Source organism: Carassius auratus, chromosome 41 (genome assembly GCF_003368295.1).
Source record: "Carassius auratus strain Wakin chromosome 41, ASM336829v1, whole genome shotgun sequence".
NCBI classification, from domain to species: domain Eukaryota; kingdom Metazoa; phylum Chordata; class Actinopteri; order Cypriniformes; family Cyprinidae; genus Carassius; species Carassius auratus.
In genome coordinates this window covers 2,684,576-2,708,724 of record NC_039283.1, presented here as the reverse complement: position 1 = coordinate 2,708,724, position 24,149 = coordinate 2,684,576, and the positions used below count along the sequence as shown (strand labels likewise).

The 24,149-nt window shown below is 40.2% G+C and overlaps 1 protein-coding gene across 5 annotated transcripts; it reads left to right on the top strand.

The window, feature by feature from the left end:
* The first annotated feature begins 1,189 nt into the window (after positions 1 to 1,189).
* dop1a (DOP1 leucine zipper like protein A) lies at positions 1,190 to 23,519 on the top strand. 5 transcript variants are annotated; one of them, XM_026228370.1, is made up of 39 exons: positions 1,190 to 1,539; positions 2,929 to 3,121; positions 3,240 to 3,421; positions 3,503 to 3,673; positions 4,431 to 4,620; positions 4,758 to 4,856; positions 5,130 to 5,229; positions 5,892 to 6,001; positions 8,241 to 8,355; positions 8,456 to 8,576; positions 8,677 to 8,796; positions 8,871 to 8,982; positions 9,423 to 9,452; positions 10,021 to 10,254; positions 12,306 to 12,858; positions 13,173 to 13,444; positions 13,527 to 13,679; positions 13,790 to 13,890; positions 14,012 to 14,277; positions 14,372 to 14,527; positions 14,687 to 16,469; positions 17,318 to 17,429; positions 17,943 to 18,125; positions 18,241 to 18,366; positions 18,453 to 18,587; positions 18,704 to 18,759; positions 18,836 to 18,940; positions 19,284 to 19,350; positions 19,474 to 19,618; positions 19,736 to 19,815; positions 20,082 to 20,191; positions 20,291 to 20,440; positions 20,545 to 20,606; positions 20,731 to 20,883; positions 21,225 to 21,361; positions 21,557 to 21,612; positions 21,739 to 21,903; positions 22,177 to 22,306; positions 22,670 to 22,972. In XM_026228370.1, the coding sequence occupies exons 2-39, from the start codon at positions 2,984 to 2,986 to the stop codon at positions 22,970 to 22,972; spliced, it is 7,281 nt and encodes a 2,426-aa protein (XP_026084155.1). In that variant the 5' UTR covers positions 1,190 to 1,539; positions 2,929 to 2,983. The 5 variants fall into 5 exon arrangements, with proteins under 5 accessions (XP_026084155.1, XP_026084153.1, XP_026084151.1 ...); XM_026228368.1 differs by having other exon boundaries at positions 5,919 to 6,001; positions 14,372 to 16,469; XM_026228366.1 differs by having other exon boundaries at positions 14,372 to 16,469.
* Positions 23,520 to 24,149: the final 630 nt, after the last annotated feature.

The following is a 24,149-nucleotide window of genomic DNA, read 5'->3' as shown; positions in this document are numbered from 1 at the left end:
TTGAAACCATTTACCGTGTGGCCCATGAAACTGATTATCTGTTCAGACTAGAACTCAGTGTCTGCTCACATAGACGATGGCACCCATTGGAAACATTTTATAAAGGTGATTTATGTTGTGACGTCATTAACAGAATGATTTTTAATAATCTGAGAAAATATTTGAATATACTTGGGTACAACTTTTTAAATGTTTATATTGCATCATTATTAAACAGGCAGATGATTAATGAAATATCTGTTAATAGGTACTAATGTCAGACCAAAAAATTAGATGGAAAAATTTACAACATATAAGTGAAATACAATAAATTGTTGGTGTTTGCTTAAGAATAATAATAAACCTGTTTAAAGCCGTGTTTATTACGAACGTAAAATTCGGGCTGCGGGGAAACGGGTTTGTATAATGAACACCCAACTCGCAATGGCCGACAATGTCAACTTCTCTATTGTAAAATTATTTACATATGCCAGTGTTTACGTTTTCACTGTTGTTTACATTCTATGGTTAGCATGAAGTATCTGATTTACCCTGATAGCCACAGTACATGAATAAAAAACAAAACACAAACTGATTTAAGAAGAAGGGTAAATAAATGTATTATAAGTATATATGTTATAAATAAGTCGGGGGCAATATTAACTATTTCCTGGTTCAGTTCAACCCTAACTTTTAGACTTTTTTTAAAATAAAACTGCGCAACGTCGAATGCAGTGGTTTCTGTTTTGTTTTTCGACAGCACCATCAGCTGGCAACAAAACTATATTACTGGTTTCGATTAAACAGACGATAATTGAAGAAACAACCTTTCAATATTTGAATTGGATTCAAATCACTCAATATAGTCTGAATAATAAGACTTTTTAAAGCTAAAAGCAGTAGTACATGTATATTACAAACTCCTAGGTTTGTAATCCACATTTAAACAACAATGTATTCAAAGAGCACCGTTGCTGTAAGAATATGTTGTGTATGATTTACATTGTAGAACAAAACGTGAAACTATCTATCAGTAATACTACCCACATATCTTATTTTACTCATAAATCGAAAATCGAAAAAAAAAAACGTTAAAAAAAAGATTTCCGGTGTCTGGCTACAAAGTGACGTCATGGCTGGCCAATGCAACGTGGGGACTTTTATTATGTAAGAGTGACGTATTTCTTTTCTTTTTTTTTTTTTTTTTAACCAGGAACTGCTCGCGCATGCGCAAAACAAAACATTTCACCTGGTTGTCAACGACTTTCATCAAAAATGGTTTCATCCGCAGATTGTCAACATTAACGCTGCAGTTTAACAGATGGCTTTACTGAAAGCAGATATGTGATCTCGCCAGCGGCATCCGGGAAAGCGTGTATTGCTGTCAGTATACCCACCACCGACGTCGCATTTGGCGTAACGTAACATCGTCCATAACCTATCCGTTCAACCATTCATCCATCTATCTATCCATCCATCCACCTGCCCACAAGACTAACAAAAACTGACAGCCCCTCACAGCTCAGAACTTCTCAAAAAATCTCCGTCCGACTGACAACGGTAAGCAGCGGCAGCAGCTCACCGGAGAGGATCCGCAGCTCTACAGCGAACGAACGCACAGTAGCTTAGCTGTTAGCGTGTGTTTATGATCGTGTTTGGATGGTTATTCTCACTGTGTGAGGGAAATATCGTACCAAGTGGAAAGATTTGGAGATATGTTTACCATGAACCACTCATTCGTCATTGTTACATTAGCTAACTGCTTTTGAGGGTCACAAAGGGGCCTTCTCGTCACATAATGGATCCTTGTTCCCTAGTGTCAGCTGATCGATGACAATCAGCCTCCCAGATGCATTGATATTATACACCGTTTGTTGGATTTTTTAATGTAATTCAGTTCAGGCTTCAGCCTGATAAGCTTAGCATCTTGTTTTGGTTTTGGCTGTAGTAAAACCTGTGGGATGTTATGGTGCAACTTAAAGGTGCAGTTTGTCCACAAATCATTTACACTCCCTCGTGTTTTCCAAACCTGTATGATTTTGTTTCTTTAATAGACCTCAAAAGGAGAATCCAAGCAGAACGACAGACTCAGTCGTCACTGATTTTTATTGTTTAGAAAATGACAGTGAATGATGACAGAGGTTGCTCTTTATATGTCCTATTGTTTGGAACAATATGAGGGTGAGTAAGTGATGTTTTGGAGATTAACCTGTCGATTTAATGCATGTTTTCATTTATATTGTAGTTTATTTTTTATTAAATTTATGTTTCCAGTAACATGGGAAATAACATAATGGCAGATTAGAGTGCAGAAAAATATGGCAGTATATATTCTCCCCCCAGTCAGTGTTTTATTGTTGTTATTCTTTGCCCTTTATAGCTTTAAAGTGGATCACCTGCAACTGAGTCGCACCTGTTAATAATTCAGCAGCCTCTCACAGTATTTTCACCAGTGACAATGAACAGGGCCGATGTGTTTGGTTGAGTGTAAAAATATACCATGCACTGAAGCTTAAAGGGATAGTTCACCCCAAAATGAAAATTCTGTCATCATTTACTCACCCTCAAGTTGTTCCAAACCTCTATGAGTTTCATCTGTTGAGCACAAAAGAAAATATTCTGAATAATGTTGATAACCAAAAAGTTGATGGTAGCCATTGACTTCGATAGTATTTAAAAAAAAAAAAGTACTGTAGAAGTCAATGGCTACCGTCAACTGGTTACCATAATTATTCAAAATATCTTCTTTTGTGGTGAACAGTAGAAAGAAACTCAAAACAATGTGAGCATGAGTAAATGATGATGTTAAGTACACTGGAATCTGGGTGTGAGACCTCTTTGTTTCCATTATCAAGCATGTGATCTACACTATAATATTTCTCTTTGAGTACAGTCCTTTTGATTGAGTTTAACCTTTGTGCAAACCTTTTTCTCTTTGTTTCTTTGCAGGTGTGATGTTCGTATGTGACCTTGGAGTTGGCTTTTAGTCCCATTGTGAAGGACGATGAATGCAGAGGAGTTGGAGCTCCTCGGTGACTCGAAATACAGGAACTATGTAGCAGCGGTAGATAAGGCCCTTAAAAACTTTGAGTACTCCAGCGAATGGGCCGATCTGATCTCAGCGCTCGGGAAGCTCAACAAGGTCTTTTTCTACTCCACCCCCACTCCCCAACCCCAACCCCAACCCCGATCACATTTAGGAGCACTTCCAAATGTAGCAGTTACTTTACTGATCTTAGTTAAATGTATTTTGTGGACAGGTCTTGCAAAACAATGGCAAGTATCAGGTTGTGCCCAAGAAGTTGACCATTGGAAAGCGTCTGGCCCAATGTCTCCACCCCGCGCTGCCCAGCGGAGTTCACCGCAAGGCCCTGGAGACCTATGAAATCATCTTCAAGATCATTGGACCAAAGCGCCTGGCAAAGGATCTTTTCCTTTATAGGTAGAGATTGTGCAAGATTGATTTATTTTTTGCTACAGTGACTTTTAGTGCCTAATATATCCTTTTCACCCTCCTCCTCAGTTCTGGCCTCTTCCCTTTACTATCCAATGCTGCTATGTCTGTGAAGCCAGTATTACTTGGTTTATACGAGACCTACTATCTGCCCTTGGGGAAGACTCTTAAACCAGGCCTGCAGGGACTACTGACAGGTGTACTGCCTGGTCTGGAGGAGGGCTCAGAGTATTATGACAGGTAAAATAAAAGGTTTTTAATCTAGAACTCCCTTCCTCAAATCTTGCCCTGAAGGTCCAATGCGCTGGAGAGTTTAACTCCAACCCTGATCAAAGTCATCTGCCTGTGATTTTCTAATCATCCCAAAAGACATTGATTGGCATTGATTAGCATGCTAAGGTGTGTTTGATTAGGGTTAGAGCTAAACTCTGCAGGAAAGTGGATCTTGAGGTCCAGATTTGAGGAACCCTGATCTAGAATATACAAGTTTCGTGTTTATTTAATATTTACACTACTGTGCCATTTAAAGAAAAAAATGTCATGCTTCTTTTAAATCTTTAAGATCTGCAAGGCTTAATTTATTTGGACAAAAATTTAGTAAATAGTAATATAGTAAAATATTATAACAAATTAAAATAGCTATTCTCTGTTTTAATATATTTTAAAATGTAATTTATTCTTGTGATGGCAAAGCTGAATTTTCAGCAGCCATTACTCCAGTCTTAAGTGTCATGTGATCTCTCTCTCTCTCTCTCTCTCTCACTATATATATATATATATATATATATATATATATATATATATAAAACGTACTGACCCCAAACCTTTGAACTGTATTGTACATTCTAATACTCCCAAATAGTCTTCAACAAATATGAATATATGCTATATTGAATAATACAGAAAAACAATCTCTACTATCAGCTGACTGATATGTTTCCTGATATATTGTTTGTGCATCATTAATCTTTAAACCCATTTCATTTGTTGTCTAAAGGACCAATACCCTGCTAGAAAAGGTGGCAGCAGCAGTGGAGCAGCCGGCCTTCTACAGTGCCCTGTGGGGCAGCATCTTAACCAGCCCTGCTGTGCGCTTGCCTGGAGTGTCCTTCGTCTTACTGCACCTTAACAGAAAACTATCCATGGAGGACCAGCTGTACATCATTGGCAGTGACATCGAACTGATGGTATGCTGATCAATAGACATAATGCAAGCAAAACAGCCTTAATAATGAATGATTCAAAATACAGAAATTGTACCATTGCACACCACTGAGTTTTTCTCTCACAAGGAACGTGATGTTTATAATATTGTTTTCATCAGGTGGAAGCAGTCAGCACATCTGTACAGGATTCCAGTGTGCTAGTGCAGAGGAGCACCCTGGATCTTATCCTCTTCTGTTTTCCCTTCCATATGAATCAGGTAACAAATGTTGATTTCAAAATTATTTTACCTCTCATTGTGTCCCTATGATATTTCCTAATAGTTCTCTCCGAGAACCAACCTTTAAAGACCTTGCTGTGTTGCTTCTCAGGTGGCAAAAATTGACCTGTCCACCTTTGAAACAGATATTTGTAGATTTGGTATAAATTATGAGTAATTCACTAGTCAGAAAATAGGAATGTTAATTTGAAGTATTTGACATAGAAATTAAACCCTAAGATGAATTACCGTACCTGTTACTGTTCATTTCAGGCTACTCGTCCAGACATGATCAGAATTCTGTCTGCAGCTCTTCATGTCGTTCTAAGAAGAGACATGTCCCTGAACCGTAGACTGTATGCTTGGCTGCTGGGTGAGATATTTACACTTCACACACACAAACTGTATGCCATCCATCCTTTTTATTTTTGTCCCTGTTTCTAATGAAATGCCATTCCTTTCCAACGATATGCCAACAAGTGTGTTTGCATAATAATTTTGAATTATTATTACAAATTACCGTTTTATGTTATGTCCCAAAGAACTGCATTTAAATGAAATATAAATTTTTGGTACACTGTAAATCTCTTTAATGTTTTATCAATTTAATGTGTCCTTGCTGAATAAAAGTATTCATTTATTTAAAAATGATCTTACTGACCCCAAACTTTTGAATGGTGATGTACATTAGCACAAACAAACTTAACCAAATTTCCTTGGAAAACCAACCAATGAGCAATTATGAAATAATTTGCTCACTAAAGACAACTAAACAAACTAACTAGTTGCAGGGTTCACTGTACTTAATTTGACAACTTCATAGAAACAACATAAATTTGCTGTGATTTTGTTTGGTTGATCTTGTTCTGTCTCTCTTACTTGCTGTCTATACATTGTGGATGAACATTGCGGTAAGTTTGTATGTCTACAAGTAGCCTGGAATCATATTCTGGAAGTCAAGAAAAGTGTCTAGGAAAACTGAACATCTTTGTGCTCATGTCAGTGTCCTAATTGGGTTCTTGGTGGTGTTTTCAGGCTTTGATAACAATGGTGTGCAAGCAGGTCCTCGTAGCACCCGACTCAGTAACCCAGAAGAGCACGTCACACACTACTTCAACACTTATTCCAAGGACATGCTCATTCAGGTAAAGTCAAATGTATAAGTACAAAGCAGAATATAAAGTGCAGCCACACGAGTATCACCCATTTTTTGTATTAGTGGTGCAATCCAAATTTTGGATTGATGTGGCTAATTTAGTTGTTTTGGGCTCCTCTGAGCACCAATGGGACTTCAGAAAACCCTTTGGTTCACAGTGTTCTAAACAAATATTCCCAGACATGGAGAAATCAAAAGCAGTGGAGAAACTTCAAAAGTTTTCCTAATTGTCTGAGTTTCCTTTTGTTGTAAGTTCAAACTGTTTTTGTTATGTCTGCAGTGGCACACAGGTGCATGCACACATTTTTTCAATAGGCCACTCTGAGGCTTCACTTCTCTCCATATGGTCTGTGTGCATGGTTTAGTTTGCAGTGAGACACTGGTCCCAGTGCAAGCACGGACAGTCCTGTTCAGTGCCATGTGTTTAAAACATCCTGCTACCCCTAGGGTTGAGCTTGGGGCTTCATTTGGGGGAGTTTTGTTTATGGCATTTCCCTCTCTTGTTTTATGGGAGGGGGAATTGTTTGATTGTGTGCCATCTGTTTTGGGCCACTTGTTTGGATCTCCCTTGTTTGGGAAGTAGGTTATAGCAGGGACCGTCTGTTCTTCTGCCTGTGCAGCCATGCGTTAGACCAAATGTGAAATCCCTAAAGACTTGCACAGGCATTCACAGTATAATGGAGACAACTATTTTTCTCCAGGGATCTATCTTGAATACTTTGTCTCATTCAGATTAACTTTGCTGTCATCTAATGCTCACTTAGAGTTACAGTTTTAAGTCTGCAAGAAATGTCTATTTTGTAAACGAATTTTATAGATCTTATTTTGATTGATTGATTAATGTGTGTGTATATATTAGGGCTGGTAATTTAACGGATGAATTCGATTAATTAATTATGGAGAAAAATAACGTGTTAAAATTATTAACAGATTTAACGCCCTTGTCCTGCCATCATGTGGATCATCTGCCATTTCATACAATCGATTGATGACTAATATGAGGCAGAGCAATAACTTACTGCGTGATGGAGCCTAGAGAATATAGCTAAAATTCAAGATATGCTAAAATGCCCCTGTTTGAAATTTTGTCTCTCATTTACATCACATAGTTAAGAAATATCACACGAGAAGTAGGCTAAGTGCAAAATCACATGAGCGAAATGTGATACTCGTACAACAGTTCATTAAGAAGTTAATATTGTGTTATTTTAGACACAGTGTTGTCTGTTTTGCTCAATTTTGCCAACCAAAATATAAAGACAAATCAGAACTGTTAATCTCCGAGCAACCCACAGTGGCATTTCATTTCTTAATCCACGTTTTGAACCAATTTGGTCAACCATTTAGCACGTTGAACCATTGGCCATAGTCGTATTGGCTTTGAAGTGGCGCTGCACAGACCGATCGGTGTATGAAATCAAAGTACCGCAAGGGCGATTCAAAAGCACAAGGAGTAGTAGTCTGCTCTCTAAAGCTCTCGTGGTTCTTTGATGTCACACACACCGATTGGTCTGATGGTGATGATGCTCTTCAAGTCAAACAAGCCTAATGATTTAATGAACCATTTATAAAGAACCATTTACTTCATTCCTGAATTAATCAGCAATTTGAACAAATCAAACGAATGAATAAATGACTTGATGACTTAATCATTAAGACATTTACCACCACCTACTGGCAGTTTTAGTTTATTATTTAGCGTATTGTTTCATTAAAGACATAATTTAATATTTTCACAGATATAATAATAATAAAATGAAGAAAATAAATTATTACAATTATAGTTTACCCAACCAAAAATGACAATTATATCATCATTTACTCACATGTGTCAAAAGAATATAATAGATTTTATCAAACAAAAAAATTCTTGCTGAATCTGTTGACTTTAAATTAATCTTTTCAGAATAATTTCTCCAAATTTGACGCGCGATTAATTAGATTAATTAATCACCACATCATGTAATTAATTAGATAAAAAATTTATCGCTTACCAGCCCTAGTGTGTGTCTATATATATATATATATATATATAAACCTTGTAATGTTTAATCAAAATCATCTCAAAATCCTCTTTGCAACTGAATAATAAATAATAACACTGTTAAATGTACACTTCAGCAAGATTTCAAATAAATGTTTTTCACATTGTACATTGTTGTTTAGTTACCCTTACTGGCGAGGATTTTATCGTCAGGGTATGCCTAAAGTTGTCTGTGTGTTTGTAGGCCATGGTGGGGATCTTGCAGGGGAAGGCTAGAGGAGGGGAGGAGGAGAGCATCCTGATGCACGACTTAAAGCCATTTCGCATTCTCATCAGCCTTCTCGACAAGCCTGAGCTAGGTACAGCTGTTATTACATGATGACATTGGTATAGAAAAGCCTTGACTCATGCAAAGAGTGCTTGCAATTTCCTTGATACATTTTTGTCCACTTTATTTAGGCCCAGCGATCTTAGAGGATGTTCTGATCGAAGTGTTTCGCACACTGCACACACAGTGCCGAGCGGAGTTGGACCTTCAGAACCAAAATCCCTTCAGCAAAGACCAAACTCAGCTTAGCAGGTCCGCACTTTTTTAATAGTTTCACTTATAGTTTTTACAGTTATGCAGTTGAAATGCAATTTTTTCAGTGTAACTATCTTTTGTGGTCTTATTTTTTCAGCAAATTAAGAGAGAACAAGAAAACAGCAGAGCTCATTAAAACCGCCAACCTCTTGTTTAACTCCTTCGAGCCCTACTACATGTGGGACTATATTGCATGCTGGTTTGAGGAGTGCTGCAGGTTTGTGGGATAACGGGAGAAAAATATAATGCATTTTTGTTTCATTCTTACTTAACCTTTTTCTCTTTTTGTAGGTGGACTCAGAGCAGTCATAACCCTGGAAAGACTGTGAGCTCTGAAATGTCAGCCCGCTCATTGGTTGAGTTCTGTGAGCTGGTGGACTTCTTGTTGGACATTGTATCTTTGGTTGGTAAACTTTACACTTGGATATGATAATTTAGCAATTGAAATGTTTAGATTCCTGCTTATCTTTCCCAATTACCCATTTTCTACTTTAAAAACCTGAATGTCAATTTTTGACAGCCAGAAACAGACATTTGTGTAAACATGTTGAGATTTATATGGTCTAATCTCCATTGGTGTTTCTGTATGTTAGTTGTAGGCAACTAAACTACTTAAACAGTGGCTAAGTTTGTCTTAGCCTCATAGCTTAGACATTTTCTACATGTGTACATTTTTTTTTGTGTGTTGATGTCCTTGTGAAAGTTTCAGAGATCAGTTTTAGAGTCTTAGTTTCTCTAACACTGGTTGCGAATGAACCAATCAGGGTTTCTGAAGTGTGTTTTCTGGCCTCTGCTTGCTTCTGTCTGTCTGAAAATCTCTGCTCTCTTTTTCTTCCCTCGAAGCCTACTAGAAGCATGAGGGTTATCTGCCAGGTACGGTACTGCTCTTACTTGCCTCTTCACCTCACCTTCACTTCACTCTAATTGTTTGGCTACCTTCCCAGAAACATCCATTTTAAAGTGCCTGTAATCACTTCAGGTTTTCTATTTCTTGCTCCCTGCTTACTTTAAAAAAAAAAAAAAAAAAATTCCTTCATCTTGCTCTAGATAAAAATAAACACCACTTCAGCTTCACGCTGCTCACATACTCTGATCTGAAATGCCACGAAAATAGATAAGCGGACTGAAACAGAAATGAAAATGTCTCTGTGCTGCTATATTAAATGATATACTGTTATAATACTTCTAAAATGTTAAGATAAAATTGATCATCATGTTTATCTATGGATGTTGCAGAAGGTAGAACCATAAACTTGCATGTGCTCACCAATTAAAAAGCTTGTGACCCCTCTTTACTCCTCACATAAAGCCTAAATTCTTCTCATTTGCTGTTGCGGTTTTGTTAACCATCACTCTTAATGTATGCAGCTGTATCCAGCTGCCTTAATATTAACTTAGAACTGAACCTCACTCATGTCTTTCTCTCTTTTTGCCTGTCTAGGAGACGTACATTGAGATCCAGACAGAGCACCTACCTCAGTTGCTGCTTCGGATGGTTTCTGCTCTTACCACACACCTACAGGTCCTGGGCCTCAGAGAGATTACTCACTGTCTGCGCCTCTGCTCGAAGATCCTCAGCAAAGTCCAGCCCCCTCTGGTGTCACCCCTTGTATTGCCCTCTGGTCCCACTTCTACCGCAACTACCCCTACCGCTAAAGACAAAGATGAGAAAAGGGTGAGAGCAGACAATTAAAACATGTTCATTGAGTACATACTCCAAGCCTTTTCACATATATGACTGACTTTCTATATACATTTCATCTTTAACAGCACATTTTAAACTTAAGCATAGTATAAAGCACAATAAAGTAAAATATATATGCAGGGTTTATACAGTCATGAAAAGACTGGGGACAAACCTGGAAAATACATCAAAATGCCAATAGAATGTTTTTTTTTTTTTTTGTAATGCGCAGCTCTAAAATATATTTCATCATCTAGAATTTTCTTTTTTGAACAAATACATAAAAAACTTTGTAAATGCAGTTGCTGTGATATATTAAAAAATATCTCTGTCCAGTAATCAAACCTGCAGGTAACACCAGGATGGACCTCCTTTATTTCTATAATTTCTTTGAACCTTTATTGTTAGAATTGTGAGTTTTCAGTGAACATTTGATTTAGTAATTAATATTTATTAGTTATTTAGTTATTTATTAGTATTTTTTTATATGTAAATGCTGACTATTTATGCCTCCCTTGGTAACTGATGAAATAAATATAAAAAAATAAAAGAATCCAGTTTGAATTTTAGTGGTTTTGAGAAGCTTTGATTTAAACCCAACTAGGGAAAAACATTGGCACCAGTGCACATACAGTCTGTGATGTTTGACTGAAACATAAAACAGTCGCTCTCATCTCTGCCCTGTGCTTCATGTACAGTGTCTTAAGCCACAGGGAATATGTAGTGTAGATTAAACAGTAGCTTGACTTAATTGTTAAGAGTTCAAGGCTGAAATGTACTCTTATCTGACTTTGTACATCACTCAGTACTTTATCTAACTGCCAATATCAACAGTACTCTGTCAACAAGTCTATGAAAGCAGTCCCTACAGCATTAGTCTGCTAAAGGCAAGCAAATATGGCCTGTTTACTATACAAGCACTGGCCTGGAAACAACCATCCTTTTGCTTGATGATGCGTGTCTTCCAGTGACTCCCAGTTCTGGAGCCAATAGACAGGATAGTCTTTCCTCCTGACATACGTTTGTTAGGGTGTGTGTGCTCCATGACCTGCTTGCAACCTTTCTAGGACTATGTTTCTCTATCTTAAGTGAAGATTCATCAAAATTATGCCAGACTTCCTGGATGGTGTCTCCATGCAGGGGGAGCAAGCAAGGGCATAGGGATGATACATTCAAGCACAGTTGGGTTCCTTTCTCTAGTGAGAGCCAAATCTAGCCTCTGAGGCCCAAGAGTCTGTCATTTCCACTCAGGAGAAATTGGCCTCCAACCTCTAAAGCTCTCGCCTTTTCCTCCTCTGGGGCTCATGCAGTGCACTGCCTGCCACCTGAGTCTGGCTCTGTGCTGCTACACGGTTGGAACCACTTAGTTGTGGACGTCTGAATGTTTTCTAGCCAACAGTGTGATGGGAAGGGCTTCATGTAAAAGTGTAGGACTGCGAGAGATGTGTTCTGGGCAATAAATGGCATTTGATTTGACCAGCATAAAATCCTTGCAGCCATGTGTGCTGTCTCTCTGAGTATATAACAGTACAGTATTTTTGAAATGATGTAAATAGGGATTTGCAAAACTATGTTTTCAAAATGGACTCTGTGGTAGGATTCCCGAATAGTCAGCCTTTAGGAAGCACTTTATAATTAGGCTGCTTACAGTCTTACCTGACCAAATGTGTACGCAAGATGCATACTTGTATTAAAAACAACAACAACTGCACAGAGCTTACCACAATTGAACATGTTGGATGAGCGATGGAAATAAAAAAAACAGTCTGAGATGAAACACGATGCTTTAAGGGGGTTAACTTTAAACATGTTTACTTTGTTTGACTGTGCAAACCGTGTAGGATAACATGCTGTCTGCATGCTAACTCAAAGTACCTCCACTAAAAATATCAAAATGAATCCAATATATTTCTTTTGAATTAATGAAATTACCTTGACTGTGAAGCTGTTTAGGTTTTGTACAGTGGTGTCAGGAGACAGTGTTCTGTATGCGTTGCTGCAGAGTAATGAATGTAAACTTTTTCCTTCCCTATCTTTCTCAGTCTTTACCAGTCTCCCTTGAAGTGTCTGGCAGTACGGATGTATTCGATGATGGCGAGAATGCTTCCAGCAGTCAGTTGTCAGAAAGTGGATTCACTGACTTCATCCAGTACCAGGCAGAACGTCGGGAGCAAACGGCTAACATGCAACGTCCCGAGGATGATGCATCCAGCCCTGAAGATGTACCTGTCCAACTCAAGCCTAAGCCCAAATCTGGGTTCAGTGGTTCAGCCCACATCAAGCCCCAGGACAAGCCAGTGATGCAGTGCTGCCTTGAGCATTTCCAGCAGTTTCTTTCTTGCCTAGTGAGGCTTTACATCACCCCAGGTGGTCAGACAGAGGCAGGGAAGAGCTGCAGTGCAGAAATGTACACTCTAACAGTGGTGGCTGATAAAAAATGCACAAGTGGGTTCGAGGAGCAGGTATCTTCTGAGCAGATGGAGTGTCTGGCTGCATTCACGGCTGCCTGCCAGCTCTTCCTGGAGTGTTCCAGTTTTCCAGTCTACATTGCTGAGGGCAACCTGAAGTCATCACCCACTAAAGAGGAGCGGGCAGGTAAAATGATCTTCTGCTGCCATTACTTAACTTTAACTCTTAACTTTACCAAGGTCTGATCAGGACAGTGTTATCCGTCATTCTCTCTGCCACCCTGAAACATAACTCATGAAAAAAAATGTTGGTGTCACTTCAGTACACCTTCCTTACATACATAAATGCACAATCTGTGTTTTTCACATTGATTATACATTAATTTAATGCAAATGTTATTAGGGGCAGTTAATGAGTAAAATTTAGTCAAATGCAGGGTTTGTTTTACACTCAATCCTTTTACGTGGCATATTTGTATTGTGCCAATGCTTGTCCAACAGGTGAGAGTGTTCAGCCAGCGTTGTGGCTTCAGACCCTGATGGATGCGTGCCATTCAGCTGCTGATTTCAGTATTCAAGCAGTGGCTATCTCACTTGTTATGGACCTTGTTGGACTCACTCAGTCTGTAGCTATGGTGACAGCTGAGCGTGTGGCAAGTCCAGACTCGAGTCAGCCAATGAGTCCTAGCCAGGGCCGTGTTGCAGTGGTGATTCGACCGCCACTCACACAGGGTATCTTGAAGTACATCGCAGAGAAAACCAATTTCTTCAAGGTGTGCATTATTTCCTTACTCATTTGCATTCTCTTGTAGTTTTTCCTCCTGTCTTGATCACCTTCTCACTTCTCTCCTGTAGAGTGTAGCGCTTATTTTATGGAATCAGTTGGGAGAGGAGACTCCCCAGCACCACAAGCGTAGTGTGGAACTTTTTTACCAGCTTCACAATTTGGCTCCCTCTCCAAGCATTTGTGAAGATGTTATTAGCCAGCAGCTCATGCATCATGAAAGGGTCAGTCATAACATGCACCCCACAGACACCCTACTAACAATTGGCATAGAGTTGCACAATTATACATGGACAGATTTGGTTTTCACGTCTATTACCAACTTTTGTTTTAGAGAATACGTCTGGATGCACATGTCAAATTCTCAGTTCTTTGGCACTTAACCAGAGACTTGAATATCACCAAGTCCTCCCCTTTTAATCGGACCTTTGACAGGTAACATTACTTCTATGGTAGATGAAGTCTAATGATGCAAAAACCAATATGGCTTGGAGAATGATCTCAAGACAATGTTCACTGATTGTTCAATCACATCACTGTTCCCTTCCTCTTGTAGGTCTCTGTTTATCATGTTAGATAGCCTCAGTTATTGGGATGGCTCTGCAAGTGCTGTTGGCAGGGCCTGGCTGAACCAGGTTTTGCAGCGACATGACATAGCTCGGGTTCTTGAACCTCTACTGCTTTTGCTTCTGCACCCCAAAACCCATCGTGTATCCATACAACGGGTTCAAGCACAGCGTCACTGGACCCAGGTCTTTCCCAACCCACCAGAACATGAGTGTGCTGAACCTATTTACATGAGGGATATGGACTGTACTGAAAGTAAGAGGATTCTTCTAGCAGTTTAGATTTAGGATCTAAATGTATTTATCAAAACAAGTATATTCTAACAAACATACATTTGTCTCCTCTGCAGATTATAACCAGATATCAGGGAATGGCCACAGGAGTGCTCAAGCATGTAGTAGATGCCTCCCCCTGGATGATATGGAACCCTTTAGTCTGACAGTTAATCCTTTGAGTGACAGTCTTTCTCTCTTGAGCCTTAGCAGTGAAAACCTGCAGCTATGTGGTGAATATCAACCTCCTGATCAGCAGGGGGAGCCCCATAGCACAGATTCAAGCGGCTCTCAGTCATCCACTGTAGACAATGGCAGCTTTGATGAACTGGAAGGAGGTGGTAGCACTGTTAATATGTCTGATCTTGTAATATGTCAATCTGTTTCATTAGAGGAAGAGTCCTTGCACAAGGCAGTGTCTGCTGTGCTTTTTGAGATCGTGGATCGGGTGGTGCAAATGGTGGAAAAAGAATCCTCTGAGACACCAACTCCTGATGGCTGGCCTCAGACAGACTCTGACAGTTCCAACTCATCCACTGATACGTCCAGTGGGCCTTGCATCACCCTTGCCCCCTTCTCCAGCTCCCAACCTAGGACGCTTCCAGAACTGGTTGCAGGGGGTACCTTGGAGTTCCTGGCTGTGGCCTCAATCGATGCTTCAGGGGAAGAGGAACATCGGGAAGGCATTGCTCGTCATAGCTCCTCTCCTTCGATCATTACACTGCCGGATGGAGGTGGCAGTGCTGTAAACGAGCAGTCTCTCCAGGTTAATGACCCGCACCGCAAACGCAGCCATAGCAGCACCCAGCTTAGCCTAAAGGGCAAGATTATGGAGCGTCTTGTTGACAAATCCCCAGGAGCCAAGCCCAAAATCAAAAAGGTCAAGAGGAAAGATGAAGAGAGACGCAAGACCAATCAGGCCGAGAAGAGCAGGCCACCCAATATATTCTTTGGTGACAGTCTTGACCTGGAAAACTGGTACAGCTGTGGAGAAGGGGAGGTGTCAGAGATTGAGAGTGACATAGGCTCACCCAGTGGTGGGACGGGAGGATCTCGCACCTCTGGGTCACCTGCTCGTTTTAACATCCATCCCCTATACCAGCATGTGCTGTTGTATCTCCAGCTTTATGACTCTTCTCGGACTCTACATGCGCTCTCTGCCATTGCAGCAATGCTACGTGCTTCACCCGCAGGATTTGTGAGTGCCATCTCCACCACCAGCATAAACAACACGTACACGCCACAGCTCTCTCTTTTGCAGAACCTGTTAGCACGCCATCGCGTCTCTGTCATGGGGAAAGACTTCTACTGCCCCATCTCACAGGACTCGCACTCCCACTCCTTTCGAAGTGCCATGTTCCTGGAGATCATCATCTCCCTTTGCCTCTATTTTCTGCGCAGCTATTACTCGGCCCACGTGGCCGCCACATCACAGGACCTGGCAGGCAACCATGCCATGCAGCTGACCAGTGTGGAGGTGTTGACTTTGCTCTTCAGTGAGCTCGTCAAGGTCACTGGGGGCTCAGCAAAGGGCTTTGCGAGCTTTATTTGTGACGTACTGTCTAAATGCAAGGTGCAGAAGGTTGTGCTACACTGTTTGCTTTCCACCATCTTTAGTGTACAGAAGTGGCATGAGCACCGTGTCCGTGGCACCAATGTGGCTGCGGTTGAGGAGGGTCTTTCAGAAGACAGCGTCATCAATCTGTCAGAGGACCAGTTGGACAACTGCAGTGCCATACAGTCACAACTCTTGCGTCTGCTGCAGAGCCTGGTGGTGTTGGAGCACCGTGTGATGATCCCAGTGGATGAGGGTGGTGAGGGAGGTCTTGGGTCGACTGGGTCTAGTGGAGGACCTAATGGCCCCGGGGCTGGGTTTGAGTTGATTGGAGGTGAGGTAGAGCACGTCAATCCACAACAACCTATGACTTCCCTGCAATACCTGCATGGGCAACCCATCACAGCTCAAGGCATGTTTCTGTGTGCTGTGATCCGAGCCCTACATCAGCACCATGCTTGCAAGATGCACCCACAGTGGATTGGACTTATCACAGCCACGCTGCCATACATGGGAAAAGTGCTCCGCCGAGTAGTTGCATCTGTTGCACTTCAACTTTGCAAAAACCTTGACAACCTTATACAGCAATACCGCTATGAGACGGGCCTCACAGACACCAGGTACTCATCCAGTGACATATTACAAAGCACACTAGTTAAAAAGCTGTTTGTATTTAAAGGAGACATATTATGCCCCTTTTTACAATGTGTAATATGAGTCTCTGGTGTCCCCAGAATGTGTCTGTGAAGTTTCAGTTTAAAATACCCCATAGATCATTTATTATATTTTGAAAATGGCTGCTTAAGTGGAAGCAGAAACACACTGTTTTTCGGGCCTGTGTCTTTAAATGCAAATGAGCTGCTGCTCTCTTCCCCCTTTTCCAGAATAGAACTGTGTTATTACAGCTCTAACCTGGTAAAAAAACATCTGTTTTGTTCTGATTATCATGTTTATTGTACACCGTTGTTGCTTGCGAAATCAAAATGACGGCGCTGTGGGAATAAACGTACATATTAAGGGGCGGTAATATTATAATGAGATCCCTTTGTCACCAAGGAAGCAAAATCTGATGCGCTCGTTTTCTCAGACGCATGCAGAAAAGGCTTACCAAAATAAAGTTACTGGGTTAATCTTTTTCAAGTTTCCTTGGTTTGTAGATGCACCAGGGACCTGATTATAGCTTTTAAATGTTATTTTAAATGGTTAATAAACAGTATAATCACAAACATATCAAAAACAGACAAAAAAAAACCTTGGTTATTGTTGATTGATGTCATGTGGTAGTATATTTACATCCACAAGAGGGCACTGTTCATCACCAGTTCCTCAGTTATTGCCCTAACAATGTCATGGCAGGTTTTAAAATGCACTTTAGGGAGTATAAATTAAATAATTCGAATTTTTAAGTAATACTTTGTTTATGAAGGGAAAGCCAGTGTGTGTTTGTGAATGCTGTGTGTATTTTTAGGCCCCAGTGGATGGCACTGTGTATCCCTCCTGACCTGATTCTGACTGTACTAGAAGGAATGACAGCCATAATCCATTATTGTTTGCTGGACCCAACATCACAATATCACCAGGTGAGGGAGCTAGCTAGCCATATTTGTGTTTCATGGCTCCTAAATGCTTAAATGCTGAATGTAGTGGACACAAATAAGAAAATGAATGATAAGAGTAAAAATAATAAGAATAATTATTAATTATATAATTTATGTATATATAACAATGAGTTTTACAGTTTTTCAGGATTATTCAGTTCTTAGTTGTGTCTTAAAGGGTTAGTTCACCCAAATATTAAAATTGTCATTAATAACTCACCCTCATGTTGTTCCAAACCCGTAAGACCTCCGTTCATCTTCGGAACACAGTTTAAGATATTTTAGATTTAGTCCGAGAGCTCTCTGTCCCTCCACTGAAAGTGTGTGTACGGTATACTGTCCATGTCCAGAAAGGTAAGAAAAACATCATCAAAGTAGTCCACGTGATATCAGAGGGTCAGTTAGAATTTTTTATTATTGTTTGAATTATTAATGACATAATTTTTATATTTGAGTGAACTAACCCTTTAATCCTTATGTGCATGTATTCTTTAGCTGCAGGAAAATGTAGATCAGAAGCACCTTGCAGAGGCCCGTGCGGGGATTCTCTCCATCTTGCACACCATCATGTCCTCTGTAACCCTGCTGTGGGGCGTCCTCTATCTGGCTGACAGTTCTGACAGGCCAGCTGCAGCCTCTGCCTGCTCCACCTCCAACATCAACCTAGGGTCCACAAAGGTACCATGAGGAGAGGAATGGACTTGTGTCTTAAGACATGTGGTGACTGTGCTTTAATCCTGCTTGTAGCCCTTGTGCTGTGTTAACTAGAAGTGTTTTCACGGGTTGTCCACAGAATCTCAGGCAGCAAATCCTAGAGCTGCTGGGCCCAATCTCAATGAATCATGGAGCTCACTTCATGGCCGCTATTGCCTATGTGTGGAATGAAAGGAAGCAGGCTAAAACTTCATCTAGGAACAAGGTATGAACTACACCAGAAGTTATTGGTTAATTTTGTAGCCTGAAACTACAAAACAAACATCTTTCATGTGTGTCCCTATGTTTTAGGTAATTCCCATAGCTAGTGAGGAACAGCTTCTCCTTGTGGAACTTGTTCGTTCAGTAAGTGCCATGCGCACTGAGACAGTGATACAGACAGTGAAGGAAGTCCTAAAGCAACCCCCAGCCATCGCCAAAGAGAAGGTAAAGAACAAATACACCCTTACTACTCTCTTTATTCCTTTTTAATCACGGTCTATCACTGCTGTTGGTTTTGAAGGTGGCTATAAGACGTATCATTGTCTTTCTTAATTTTACAGAAGCATCTTTCCCTGGAAGTCTGCATGCTTCAGTTTTTCTATGCCTATGTGCAGAGGCAAGTGAATTACACTAATATCGGTTTATACCAAATGTATTCTTTAAATTAACCTCTCAGTCTCAATCTTCTTTAGGATTCCAGTGTCTAGTCTTGTTGATAGCTGGCCATCACTCTTGGCATTGCTAAAGGACTCTGTGCAGCTCAGTCTACCTGCTCCAGGACAGTTCCTCATACTAGGGTAAGTGCTTTCTTACTTGCCCAGTTTTATCCCAGTTTCAAAACATAATTAATTGGAATCATTTAAAAAAAATATATTAGACGACATTTTATGGAGAAACTTCATTAATGGATGTTTAAAAAAATCAAATTCTATCAATTATGAAACTGAAAAAGCTTATATAAATGCTATATCTCTTAGATAGCTGTTAGAAAATATTGCATATAATAATTGTTGTATTCTTTGTACATTTCTACACTTTGTTTTTGCCATGAAAATAGCCTTTCCTGCTAATGTTAAATAATAAATAAACACTTATAAGATTACAAAAAGTATTCGAAATTAATTTGAATGTTTTCTTTAGTGTATTGAATGAATTTATTCTGAAGAATCCCACCTTGGAGAGCAAGAAAGACCAGCGAGAGCTACAGGTGACCTTTCATTCACTATCTTCCCTTACTTCCATTAAAAGTGTTTTTTTGAAATGATTTACATGGTGTCCACTGTTTCTCTTACTTGTGTATTTTTAATTGCTCAATACCATGATTCCCCAGGATGTGACCCATAAGATTGTTGAGGCCATTGGCACGATTGCTGGCTCGTCCTTAGAACAGACCACATGGTTGAGGCGAAACCTGGAGGTCAAACCCTCTCCTCAGATCATGGTGGACGGGACAAGTCTGGAGGCCGATGTAGAAGGTCAGTAACTGTGAATCAATGTTTATGTTAGTATATCCCATGTATGTCGATTCATGTTAGAATGCACATCTGCATGAGTGTATGGCGAGTCTCTCACTAACGGTATGTGCATTTCAGATCTAATGCTCACTGTGATGGAGGCCTCCAGCTTCACTCCATCTGTGTACAGCGTTCACGCCCTCACATTGCTGGCTGAGGTAAAGGCAGGATGCCACATTCACACTCTTTTCGTTCTTTAAATACACATAATCTAAATCTTCATCAACCACTGCAGCAGATAATATCTGTAGGGAAATTGTAATGTTGTACTGGTATCAAGCACACAAAAAACATTCACAGGTCACCAGAGGGTTTTGCCCTGCCATATGCGTCTTGTATTTTTGCTTTATTTGTTTTGTTGTGTTGATTTGGCTTTCTGTGGGTTGAATTAATGTGCTCATGTTTCCATGGGGTGTATTTGCAGGTTCTGGCTCATCTATTAGATATGGTATTCTATAGTGATGAGAAGGAGAGAGTGATTCCTCTGTTGGTCAACCTTATGCATTATGTTGTGCCCTACCTACGCAACCATAGGTATTTAGTCTTCAAAATTCAGTGTCAGTGTCTTAGATTTTGTTATTGAAAATTATTGTAGCGATCTAGAGCTTGTTGCTCTGTTCTCCTTTCCGCCAGTGCTCACAATGCCCCCAGTTATCGTGCATGTATCCAGCTGTTGAGCAGCCTCAGTGGTTATCAGTACACCCGGAGAGCTTGGAAGAAAGAAGCCTTTGACTTGTTTATGGATCATACATTTTTCCAGATGGACTCCTCTTGCGTCAGCCAGTGAGTACTGTACCGCACAACGTATCCTTTCTTCTTGTTGCAGTGGCTTTACTGCCACTCACAGGGCAATGTGACCTCTAGTTGACCGCATCTTTCTCTTTCAGCTGGAGAGCAATCATAGACCACCTGATGACTCATGACAAAACCACGTTCAGAGACCTGATGAGTGAGTCTTCCCTTTTTACTAAATGGGCTATCCAGCTGCGCCCATCTTATTGCTTTATGATCATCATACATTTTTTTTGTGAGCTTTGTAGAGAGGAACTTGTTAACATTTTGTATATGTGCAGCCCGAGTTGCTGTGGCTCAGAGCAGCTCTCTGAGTCTCTTCACCAATCGAGATGCAGAGCTTGAGCAGAGAGCCATGCTACTCAAAAGACTGGCCTTCACCATCTACAGCAGCGAGGTGGACCAGTACCAGAAGTACTTACCAGACATCCAAGGTACAAACATCCATTGATTTCAATGAGTTCAGTTGTGCTTCCAGGAGAACCACTTTGCTGTTTTCCTGCTTTACTTCAAACTGAATCAGCTCTTTCCACAAACTTTTAATCAGGGGTGTCAAATTCTGCTTCTGGATTGCCAATGTCCTACAGACTTGCCTGTAATATTCTAGGGCTGTATCCCTAGACACTTCGAGCACATTGTTCACTAGAAGTGCTGTTGCATCTTCTGATGAGATACGGGAATTCATTTAGCATGACACCAAATTAACCTTCAATTGCACTTGCACCCTGACACAGCATGAAAAAAAGCTCTAAATAATATGTTGATGTCATTTCAGAGCGTCTTGTGGAGAGCCTACGACTCCCTCAAGTGCCCATCCTCCATGCTCAGGTCTTCCTCTTCTTCAGAGTGCTGCTACTGCGCATGTCCCCCCAGCACCTGACCTCACTCTGGCCCACGATGATCACTGAGCTGGTAAGGATATGAAACACCTTACACAATTACATAGTACATATAATCACAAACAGCCTCTCACAAGAAATCCGTAAGCTCTGATGCTGAAATAACAGCAGTTCACTTGGACAAACTAAAGAGGAATAGTTATTTGGTGGACTTTTTTGGAATTTTTTTTTGGCAAAATTCAGTAGGCTTGTTTGTTTCCTCCTTCAGGTTCAGGTTTTCTTACTTATGGAACAGGAACTCACTGCAGATGAGGACATCACCAGGTATCCATTATTCAAATCTGTAGCAATTAGGGCTGTCACTTTTTATTCGATATTTACATGTTCCATGTAAGAGATTATTGGTGATTTGTGCAATACTGATGAATGTTGTTTCTGGCTTTTCTTCAGGACCTCAGGTCCCTCGGTTGCAGGGCTTGAGACAACATACTCAGGGGGCAATGGGTTCTCTACCTCCTATAACAGCCAGCGCTGGCTTAACCTCTACCTGTCTGCCTGCAAGCTGCTGGACCTGGCCCTCGCTCTACCCTCTGAGAGTCTGCCTCAGTTCCAGATGTGGGTGTCCTTACACACCGAAAGCTTGAAATGTATTTTATGCCTGTAATGAGTCATCACCCTGAGACTCTGAAATCCATTGAAAAGTAATGCAATAGCGGTTTTATTTGTAAGAGTGCTGTTCTGTCGATTTAGGTATATTCTCAAGACTATGTTTTTCAAAAGCCTCAGTTTAGACTGTTCCAGAGCTCTCTGTTCTTCTGGATGGATAAAATCCACCACAAATATTGAGCATATTTAATATGAAGGAAATAATATTACTGTATACCACAGGTATCGCTGGGCTTTCATCCCTGAAGCCTCTGATGACTCTGGACTGGAGGTCCGCAGACAGGGGACCCATCAGAGAGAGTTCAAGCCCTATGTTGTCAGACTGGCCAAACTGCTGAGAAAAAGGGCCAAGGTAATACAACCGTGAAACAGTTACCACAATATACACTTAGGCTGATGATACATGAGGCAGTTTTGCTGGGCAACTTTTTTTAAGCAGTGTTGCTTGGGCACTTTCACATTGAGAATGTGTCTCATCTGGTTTCCCATTGCCATTGCAACATTGGTTAAAAAGTTGCCCCAATGTATCATCAGCCTTAAACTATGGACAGCTGTTCTGTTTTGTCCTATTGTTGCCTTATGATTTTAATAGAGATTCATTCCACATCATTAGCATATAGGATCTATAACAGTTATAGATTATTCAGTAGATTTGCTAATGCTCTTAAGCCTAGGATGTTCATTACTCTCATGGGAATACCTCCATTAACTCTAGAAAAATCCAGAGGAAGACTGCTCCACACGCACTCTATCCTGGGAGCCTGGACAGCTCCTGCTCACCCTTTACGTGATCCGCAGCATGGAGCAGCTCCTCCCTTTCTTCAACCTTCTCAGTCATGTCTTCAGCAGTAAAGGCAACAGTCGCTCAGGACCATATCACAGCCCTACTCCCAGAGACGGTCCATTCACTGGCAAAGATGGCAAGCTGGAGAGCCAGAAAGTCTTCTGGAGCCGGGCCAGACAGAACATTGAGGAAATGGTTGAGAAGGACTTCCTTGAGGGACTCATCAAAACGTGACCTGGCTTGAACAAAAAGTGAAAACTATTGAGCTATGGCATAACACTAACACCTCACCTTTTAAAAATAGAAGAGAACAAAAAAAAAGTTTGTAAATTTTTTTGCTTTTCTAATTGATGTATTTGTCCCCATAATTATACTATTTAATTTTAAGTCTTTTACTTGTAAATATAGCCCATTGTGATTATTTCTTTAATTTGTTTGAGCCCATAGGATATTATTATACTGTGCCATTCCATATTGTGGTGATTTGCCTAATAAAGAGACATATCATGTGAATTTAATAAATTTTTGAACTCCCTCATCCACAGAAAGGCTTGTAGCAGACCTCATGTCAGTAACTAATCAAACTTGCACTAATATTTATTTCCTTTTTGATTAGTTTTCAGTGTTGTCAGCAAAAACCTTTTGTGTAAGAAAAAAATAATACATGGACAGTTATAAGTGATATTGCTTTGTAAATTATCAAACCCATAATGAAAAAAATATACTGTTGCATTTTGGAGTAAGTGGGAGAGAGATAAATAAATCAGAAGTGTGTCACGTGCGCTACGGCTGTTTTTTTCCCCCTTCTTTAAACTGATTTAACTGAACATACTCCAGGAAATAAGCCTTTAGTTTTACACTATACTTGCGTTAATCAAAACACGCTGATTGTAATATTTCAGGTTAGTTTGTGAACTATTCACCTATAACGATTCATTGACTTGAAGGATTCTAGTTCGTTCATAAATTGGTGTTTTAGTGGTTAGACTCGAACAATTTCGGCTAGAGTGCTCGGTGTTCCATTTGTTAACGAACGGAATGAACTGAAGTGTTTGTGTGTGAACTGAACAAACAGATTAAAAGGAAAGGGGGTTAAGAATGTGTAAAATGAGACCGTACAACAAAACATAAACGACAAGTAGCCTATTTTATTTAAATAAAACATTTTATTTATTTATGACATTTTGTTGTTTTATGTAGCCTAATAAAAGTCACAACAAGCAGATGACAAACGTGATAAGGAAATTCATGATTATTAAACATTCTTTCAATCACGGAGAGCCACTGAATGGATCTTTTGGGCGAATTGACTGAAAAGACTCGAGGCTCGAATACGAATCAAAATCCCCATCACTAGTTATAACAGCAATAAAAAAGCCCAATTAGTTGCATTGAGCGCAGATGGTAAAAC